Source organism: Salvelinus sp. IW2-2015, linkage group LG17 (genome assembly GCF_002910315.2).
Source record: "Salvelinus sp. IW2-2015 linkage group LG17, ASM291031v2, whole genome shotgun sequence".
Lineage (NCBI taxonomy): Eukaryota > Metazoa > Chordata > Actinopteri > Salmoniformes > Salmonidae > Salvelinus > Salvelinus sp. IW2-2015.
Window position 1 is genome coordinate 3,450,226 of NC_036857.1, and position 9,789 is coordinate 3,460,014.

The following is a 9,789-nucleotide window of genomic DNA, read 5'->3' on the forward strand; positions in this document are numbered from 1 at the left end:
AACATTGCAAAACAGTGTTTCAGTTATTTAGTGACGTGAATATATTTAATATAGTTATCAAAAATATATAACTTCTATCATGTTTCACTATTTTAATTTGGTCCTTCCCTTCCTCCACTGCTATATAATCACTTATGTGTGTTTCACAATACAATCTCAACTAGTGTGTGTGTGTGTGTGTGTGTGTGTGTGTGTGTGTGTGTGTGTGTGTGTGTGTGTGTGGGGGAGAGAGAGAGAGAGAGAGAGAGAGAGAGAGAACACCGAGAGGGTTTCTGCACTGAACATGTTCAATTTGCCCGGCAAAATACGTCATGTTCGCTTTGCCCCTCTACAGGCCTGCCTGTCGTAGCGGCAGCGCTGTAGCCTGCTGAGAACGGGGATGAGAGATGAACCGCAGTTTATATGTTGATATATGTTGGATGCTGCTGCAGCGACGGCCTTCCGTGTTTAGTCCATGCGGAAGAGTGCTTTCTAAACGGCTAGTAGAGGATTTCGACCTGGATAAAATAGATTAGGAAGCGGACTCACCCAGAAACAGCTCCATCCACCCATACCATCGAATGTGTTGATCACAGTGCGGCCCAGTTGTCCTAATTCGAAGCCGGGGGCTAGATTTGGAACGTCGCAGGAACATGGAGGTGAGACGACGGGTGTGACAAGGGAGTTTTGCCCCAGAAATTAATGTTGCAGACATACCGATCTAACGCGAGAATGGCCTATAATTAAGAATGAATGCAATGATCTAGAGATATAGAATGATGTTTAGCTAGGTGAACAGATTATCACGAAAAATATTAGGCCTAGACTACATGAATTATTATTATTATTATTATTATTAATACAACAATTATTATTAGTCATGTTGACAGCTTGTACACCCTATTCTGGAGATAAAATTGACATGGATTTGATACGGACATTATGTTTCACCTAATATGGACGCATCAATTTACACATTTCAGTCTGTTTTGAAAGTAATTGTTTATGGTATCATTGGATCTTACATTTGTCTCATATAGAAAATCTAACTGAAATAGGCAGAGGACCAGAACGTAATAGCCTAAAAACTCGTTGCGACTTGTTGTAGCCTACTGTTGCTAGGAATGCTGTTATAGTTCATACATTTTTCATGTAGCAACTGAACCGTTGGAGTCATACTGTAGCCTAATTTAAGAAGAACATTTGAGTCTACAGGCTTCCTATTCAGATATGAAATCAGTAAGTCAGTCCTGCAGTCATGGTAGGCTACTACCTGGTGCTTTCTCTTCTTCATAAGGAACTATGAGGGGAGGAGGAGAAGGAGAGAGGGAGAACAGACTCTCTGCTGGAGGCCAGATTCTGATATCATCCAGTTGGGACTACAGCAGAACACAGGTACACTCACACACCACTCGCTGACGGTTTCTCAGGGAGAGATGGGATATACAAAAAACACATTTCTAATTCACACATTAGTACACGTGGGAAATTGGACAAATGTAAGCACCCACAAAATTATTATTATCATACACACACACACACACACACACTGTAGTAGCTATGTCATTGTTTTTGCGTAACAGTATACAATGTTGAGTGTTGTTCACTGTCTTTTACAGTGACTCGTCAGATGTTGAAGCGATGGCCGTGTGGACTGAGCTATAGCGCTGCAACATTCATACACATAGATGCCCCCCTCCTAACCCCCTGAGCCCCCTACAGCCTCCCCACCCTCCCGCTGTCTCTCCTCCATCTCTCCTTCCTCTGTCATCCCTCTACCCCCTCTGATCCCAGCCTCTTTCTGATCTAATTCTCTCACTGTCTCCTTTTCTCTCCTTTTCTCTGCATCTCTCTTTTTCTCTCCATCACCCCCTCTCTCTCTCTCCCGCCCTCCATCATGGCGTGTTGTGGTCGCTCTCTTGACTCCCCCTGTACCCTGGCCCTATTGGTGGGCTTCCAGTTTGCCTTTGTGGTCTACTTCTCCCTGGGGGGCTTCAGGGGGCTGGTGTCCGTACTGGTTCACTCTGAGCAGCCTGAGTTTGACTACTCCCGCCCCCACGACGTGTACACCAACCTCAGCCACCTGGGGGCGCCACCAGCCCCCCACATAGGCACRGGACCACCAGGGACAGGGGCTCAGCTGAAGGACTGCAAGGTGCCCTCACCACTACTGGGTAAATATACGTGTGTGAGGGGGAGAACTACTCCACCATGCTGTAAGGCATTATGTACTGTATGAATAATCAAGGTTTCCTACATAATACGATACATCTCCCCTCCTCTACCTCTCTCTGTCTTCGCTAGTCGGTCCTGTGTCTGTGCGTCTGTCCTCGCCTCTCTCTCTGGAGGAGATCAGGGAGAGGAACCCGTTGGTGTTACCGGGAGGCCGGTACAGCCCCCCAGACTGCCAGCCGCGCCACCACACGGCCATCGTGGTGCCGTACCGTAACCGCCAGACTCACCTCCGAGCCCTACTCTACCACCTCCACCCCTTCCTACAGAGACAACAGATTCACTACAGTATCTACATAGTCCAGCAGGTCTCTTTCTCTCTCTCTCTCTCGCGCACTCTCTTTCTCTCTCGCTTACTTTCTTTCTCTCTCTGATCGCTGTATTTTCCTTTGCAGTGGGGTAACTCTACATTTAACCGGGCTAAGCTGTTGAATGTTGGGGTCCGCGAGGCGCTAAGAGARGAGGACTGGGGGTGTATCTTCCTACACGATGTAGATCTGCTGCCTGAAAATGACCATAACACCTACACCTGTCACAATCAGTTCCCCACACACCTCTCCGTTGCCATGGACAAGTTCAGATACAGGTATGTGTGTGTTTATGAAGAGTATCAGCGTCTGTATGTCAAGTGTCATCTGAGGTTCTGGCATCTTCTGGTATTTGTCCCACCCAGGTTGCCGTACCCCCAGTATTTCGGAGGGGTATCTGCGGTCACACCTGAGCAGTACATGAAAATGAACGGATTCCCCAACACCTATTGGGGCTGGGGTGGGGAGGACGATGACATCGCTGCCAGGTGAGTAGGGCGAAGGGCTGGGAGGGACAACCACATGTGACTATACCAGTGAATTCCTTGAAAGATGTCTRGTCTGTATCTCTCTTCATTAGCTATTTGTCTTCACGTATTTAATTTCTACCTCTGTCATAATATCCTGTTCATCTCCATTCTCACCGCCATTGCTTTGCTGTGTCTCTCCCTACAGTTCATGTTTGGAGCTCAGTAAGTATCCATGTCAGCTTGTTGGGCAGTTTGCTTGGTAGATTTCCTCCCCATTAGTTGGTTTGTTTAGTTCAGGTGGATGTGTGAAAACCCATACTCTGTCCCATAGAGGGCCAATGGACCAGTATGATAGTGGATTACACACCTCATTAGTAGGCCCCAGAGTTTTTCCTAGTGAGGTCAATTGGTCAGGAAAATCTTGAGACGCTACCTTATCTAGTCCTGTGCTGTCTTTCAGTTATTTCACTCAAATCAACATATTAATTCTTCCTGTGTTGCTGTCTGTCTCAGAGTGCGTCTGTCTGGGATGAAGATAGTGCGCCCTCCAGTGGCCATCGGACATTACAAGATGATCAAGCATAAAGGAGACAGGGGCAACGAGCAGAATCCACGCAGGTACACACACACACACACACACACACACACACACACACACACACACACACCTTATTGACTCATCTCTCTCCTCCCCCTGTCCCTCCACAGGTTTGACCTTCTGAAACGGACCAGGCTCAACTGGCATTCTGATGGTCTGAACTCTCTGACCTACGAGCTGTTATCCAAAGAGCTGCAGCCTCTCTACACCAACCTGACGGTCGACATCGGGGATGACCCTCGTCTGCCCCAGAGGAAAGCCACGCCTCCTATGCCCAAACGTGAGGTGAAGGGGGATGAATTACCTCCCCTTGTGCCATGGAGCAAACATGGATCAAAGAGGAGGGGAGACACACCCCTTGCAGCCAAACATGACGTAAAGGGGGAGGGGCAAGCCGTTAAAGTGGGTGTGGTTACAGCTGTGACTACGGCTAAACCTGACAAGGTAGACCACGCCCAGTCAAAGACAGTGCATCAGACTGTAGATGAGAGGGCGGGTGTGGTAAAGTAGGAAGAAGGCTGGGCTGGAGATATGGGGTGCATCTCATTGGTCTAAAGCTGCCCCCTCTCTTCTTCTCTCCTGRATCTGAAAACACAGGATGGGTGTTAGCAATGTGGAGGATGTTACTGTCCTGTCCAGTTCTACCACATCAGTGCAGATGAAGGAAAGGACATGATGAGATGAAGCCATTTTAGACTATTGAGATGCACACTAAAATGACACACCTTCTGTTCCTTGATTATCATAGGYTCCCTTATGAGGGGACCAGTAAAGCTAGCTATGTCCGTGAAACTAGATATTGTGAAGGATAGGGCTTAGGCTACAGCCAACTCAAAACCCTTCTGAATGTGACTCACCTCCAGCGACAGTCACGGTATTCAAACAAACTCTCCACCCTTCCTCTCTCAGAAGACTACACCACCGTTATTACCAGTTGGTTTCATTGGTTCTCAAACCTCTCTTTGGGGATCCCCAGACGTTTCACAGTTTTGTTGTAGCCCTGAGTTAACTCACCTGATTCCAGTAGTCAACGGCTTGATGAGCTACTGAATCAGGTGTGCTAGCTCTGGAATAGTTCAAATACATGGGGTCCCTGAGGAGAGGTTTGAGAACCACTGAACCAGACAACTGGTATGTGAAGGGTGTTGTAGTCTTCTGAGAGAGGACGGGTGGAGAGGTTTTAGAACCACTGGTCTGATGGACAGGTAACGTCATGTGTGGTGAACATTAATTCTGAAGAGAGAGATTGTGACATCAGCATTTAATCAAACCCAATTAAAACTCCGGAGTTCCTTTTTTCAGCCAATGGGATGCCAGATCTTGCGAGCAACCAATCCGCTGCCAACCCACTGCTGCTCTCAGCCAATCATCTCCTAGTTGACTTCTGGCTTCAGCCTATCCGCTCCCAGAAACTGCTGCTGTTGGTCCGCCCTATTGTGTGGGTCAGTGTTTCTGTGCCTTCTCTCTTCTATTGCTCTTTTATGGAGTGGGACAAAGTTGTCCCTAGACGCTGATCTGGGGTCCGTTTTCTGTTGTCCCTTTTATGGTTACGTATATATATTGGGTCAGGGTAAACTGATGCTAAGTCTGTATCTACAGGCAACTTCTTCTCCGAGCACCATTTTATATCCGTTTGCCCGATCAGTGCTTTCACCCTCCAGACGTATCAGATGACTGTAGGATTTATATTTATATAGAGATGTTTGTTTACTTTGAGTCGGGTGCCTCTTGATTGTGTATTTGGGTTTAGAGACAATCTAATCTAAGGGTAAAAATGTAAACTGTGTTACTAATCGCTTCACATAGAGAAAGAAATCTCTACGTAAAGGGAAGTTAAGTATTCTATGCCTCAAATACCATAGACTTGGTTCTATAGTTTGTTATCTAGTTTGAATATACTGTCTTTAAGTGAGTGAACTTATGTCCATCCAGTACAGAATCCCTCATAGCCATCCATGTTGATTTCATATCAGCCATCTGGAATGTACTGTACATACTTTATCATACTAGTTTACTATAWTCCAAAAACGATAAGATATGTTTTAGTGAGGGGAGGTTCTGGAGCCAGTTTGTAGGAGGAGCTATAAGGTAACTAACTACCTGTACTGTATTTCCTGCTGCGATGTGATTGGATAAAGGAGTGTGTAGGACATAGGGTTTCATTAGAGAGATGCTCATTTCAAGCTTATATGCTGTTCATGAGTTGATATAAAAAATAYAATAATATTCAGATCCACATTAGCTGTTGAAGAATCAGCAACTATTCTTCTTGGGGTCCACACAAAACATAGAACATGACAAAATACAGGTTACTAATGGACAAGAACAGCAACACAAACAATACGAGTATTTTAAAAAGAAGAAAGATAAATTAATAATATTAATCTTAAACATTCAAGAATAATGTGTGTTTTGAATGTTTTTTTTTCATGATTTATTTCACTTAACTACTGTGTTACTGATGCTAATTTGAATGTATTTTATTTATTAAACTACTGTTAGGATTTGGGTTTTACCCGTTAAGCTTACTTACAGCAGTGAGTATTTACTCGAGGAGCATTCCATAGCATCAACAATGCCTCATATCAGAATGTAGACCAGCCTTTTAACGTGAAAGAAAGGGTGGTTCATATTATCCATGTAGTTGTCATGGTTACTAGCACTGTGCTGAACTTATATGACGGACTTAAAGTTCCAAACCTTGCAGATACTGTAGAAATTAGATTTAGAATGGAAACAATTGAATTCTTTATCAGGTAGAACAGCTAATTTGATATATTCTATATTTCTATTTCTGTCTTCTACATTCTAAACATTATGCCTCAATAAGCACCATGTTTTAAAGAATGGAATGCTGTAGGCAACCCTGTTCCTGGAGTGTCGCAGGTCCTGCAGGGTTTTGTTCCAACTAGTCACCACACATGACCAACTGAGCCATGCAGCACTCCAGGACCCCTGCTGTAGGCTATGTACTGTATGTCTCTGATTCAGTGTACAGCATATCATACATATATGCCCTCTTGCTGTCTGGGAGAGAGCTTTACTTTTTTACGGCCGTGATTGGGAGTCCCATAGGGCGGCGCACAATTGGCCCAGCGTCGTCCGGATTAGGGTTTGGCCGGGGTAGGCCGTCATTGTAAATACYAATTTGTTCTTAACTGACTTGCCTAGTTAAATTGAAAGAATATATATATATATATATAAATAATAATTACCTGGGTGCTTTCTAATAGAGGAGGGAGGGAGGGTATGGGAATCAAGGCCTCTGACTGTACAATAGGAATATTAATTCAATACTGTCAATCTATATCTGCACCTTGTACCCAATTAAATCGTTACAATGAGGATGATGAAATGCCACCCCCATCTTTGAGGTCACCTTTTCAACTCACGTGTGTGAGATATTTTAGAGAATTAGAGAAAGAGAATAGTATTTTGACTTTAGATTCACTACACAGGTGGCATACCAGTGAAACTACTGTATACCCACWATAACCATACACTACTTGATGGTGGTGGTGATGATGCCATCCACTATTAATCAATTGTAAGTGATCATCCATAGGATATATCTGCAGTCATATTAACACAGCTCTTCATAGGGACATAACCGACTAGTGCGTATCATAGGAGACAGTGTGTACCTGGAAATCATTCTATATTTAATAAAATAGCTAGTTTTCTATCAGATGTTTGGTGTAAATGCAGGGGAAATAGTATAGACTACTATAGGCAATCTATTGTAACTTTAATTTAGTCACATYGTTTTGACTTTTATTTCTAAAACATGCTTTTTACTTTTTCAATCATGATCAGTTCGGTGTGTTGATTTCCATACTGATAGCTGTGTGGTAACATACTGTATTGAAAAGTGTTAGAATATTATTGTAGTTTTAAGGGGATATGAATTATATCACTTGGACTGGGAGTTGAATGGAAGGTTATAACATGTGCTTTCGTCACTGTATTGAGTTTCTAACCTGARTTCCACCTTCAGATTAAAATGAACTATCATATTTAGAGGAAATGGACACTGGACAGCTCTAGTCCTCTGGGGTTGCCGTGTCTGCTGGGTTGTGTTTGGGAGTGAGAGGGGGGGAGATAAGGAGAGGCCAGCAGAGATGGCACCCTAGAGAGATTGGGGGTTATTCTTTGGGCCATGTTGTGGAGTGTTGTGTTTCATGACTACACAGAGAAAACATACCAATAAAACACATTCAAAAGCAGACTTGCCTGCTGTCTTTTCTGTATGTATTTAATGGAGGATGATTTGAATAGGTTGTTAGAGTAATGGCTAATGGACACTTAGGACATAGGGAATGTTTTGTCACCCCATCAGAGAAACATACAGTAGATGCATATCATATACACATCAAACCATTACATCACTCTTAATGCTATGGCAATCCTGCATGTTCTATCACACAACATAAGTGGGGGATTATAGAGTGAGCCATGAGATCATACTTATAAATAGATCATGACTCCTGTTAATGTTCGATCTGTTTTCTAATCTCTGATTCAGAGGCATCGGAGTGGGTGTTGGGGGGGGCTGTAGTAGAACTGAACAGCCATGAAATAAATACATACAGTATCTCAGAGGAAACACATGCCTTTGGTCAGAAGTAGTGTACTGGATGGGGAATAGAGTGTGATTTCAGACAGTCATAGTAATGTTCTGCGGTAGGCTATAAATCCATAATGTACAAGGTCTGTACACAGACGTCACACGGTATGCAGAAGGTTCCATACACACTGAATTTATTGGGACCAGCCATTGCATTGATGTAACTCCCATTGAACAACTTAGTCTCACAATCTGGCGTAGAGTCAATACAAAATCTTGGTGGAAACCATGAAAAAAAAATGGGCAGGGACCATTTACTGGCAGTGTTTTCCCAGCTAAATATAGTTGGTTCACAGAACATTTCTGAAAGGCAAGAACTCTCCTCTTGTGTGCCGTAGGCTGTACACGGTGGCAGTAGAACCTTCTTCTTACCAATGTTTGCCCATTTCTGTAGCATTCATAAAAAACTCCTTCCAAATAAATATCCTCTAGGAACAGTGGAGCCTGGGATTTAGATCAAGATTACACTGAGGTGATGTCCCAGAGGCCACCAGGAAGGAGACAACAGATAAAAACCATTTCAATGACAACATGTCAAATGATCCTCTATTTCACCAGGAATAAAAACCATTTCAATGACAACATGTCAAATGATCCTCTATTTCATCAGGAATAAAAAACATTTCAATGACAACATGTCAAATGATTCTCTATTTCACCAGGAATAAAAACCATTTCAATGACAACATGTCAAATGATCCTCTATTTCACCAGGAATAAAAACCATTTCAATAACAACATGTCAAATGATTCTCTATTTCACCAGGAATAAAAACCATTTCAATGGCTACATTTCAAATGATTGTCACAAGTGTAGAGAGGAGTAGGCAGTTGCAGGTTTAGAACTACTGAGTTTACAAAAGCACTATATGAATAAAAGTGGGATGAAACCCAAAGTGCAAAATAATAAAGTACTCAGGAAATAGTAGGAGAGATTCCTCTCAGGAAAACAAGCAACATTTACAATGACCGTCAAAYACAAATGACAGAGGGAGTATATATACAGTGATAGAYTGGGGATCGAAACCAGATGTGTGTAATGATGACGAGACACGTCCGGGTGTTGATGAGTGAAGGGCGTTTGCCAGCAGCAGGTTTGCCAGCAGCAGGTTTGCCAGCAGCAGGTTTGCCAGCAGCAGGTTTGCCAGCAGCAGGTTCGCCAGCAGCAGGTTCGGCAGCAGCTAGAAGGCCGGCGACACCGAACGCCTGAGCTGGACAGGAGGGGGAGCCAAAGCGAAGGCTGGTGTGACAGTGATCCTCTGTTTCGCATGAGGAATAAAACCCATTTCAATGGCAACATTTCAAATGATCCTCTATTTCACATGAGGAATAAAAAAGGTGTCTCTTTGTCATCAAACATATTATATAGATCCAGTGGATCCACTTTGCTTTGTGGCTGGAGTTTCACATTGGTTGGACTAAAAGTCTACTGTACCTCATCTTTGGCATTAGAGAGACAATCAGGTATGTTGGTGTGATAGATAAGTAAGAACAGAGAGAAGGCTGAGACAGGCTTTAGTCAACTCCTGTTAGTGCCTATGAGACTGACTGACCTGTCCCAGCCTTTACGCGCGC

At 43.6% G+C, this 9,789-nt stretch overlaps 1 protein-coding gene across 1 annotated transcript; it reads left to right on the forward strand.

The window, feature by feature from the left end:
* Positions 1 to 222: 222 nt before the first annotated feature.
* b4galt3 (UDP-Gal:betaGlcNAc beta 1,4- galactosyltransferase, polypeptide 3) lies at positions 223 to 7,813 on the forward strand. The gene is made up of 8 exons (XM_024005433.2): positions 223 to 638; positions 1,277 to 1,374; positions 1,599 to 2,153; positions 2,284 to 2,519; positions 2,607 to 2,797; positions 2,885 to 3,007; positions 3,503 to 3,607; positions 3,698 to 7,813. The coding sequence occupies exons 3-8, from the start codon at positions 1,877 to 1,879 to the stop codon at positions 4,095 to 4,097; spliced, it is 1,332 nt and encodes a 443-aa protein (XP_023861201.1). The 5' UTR covers positions 223 to 638; positions 1,277 to 1,374; positions 1,599 to 1,876; the 3' UTR covers positions 4,098 to 7,813.
* Positions 7,814 to 9,789: the final 1,976 nt, after the last annotated feature.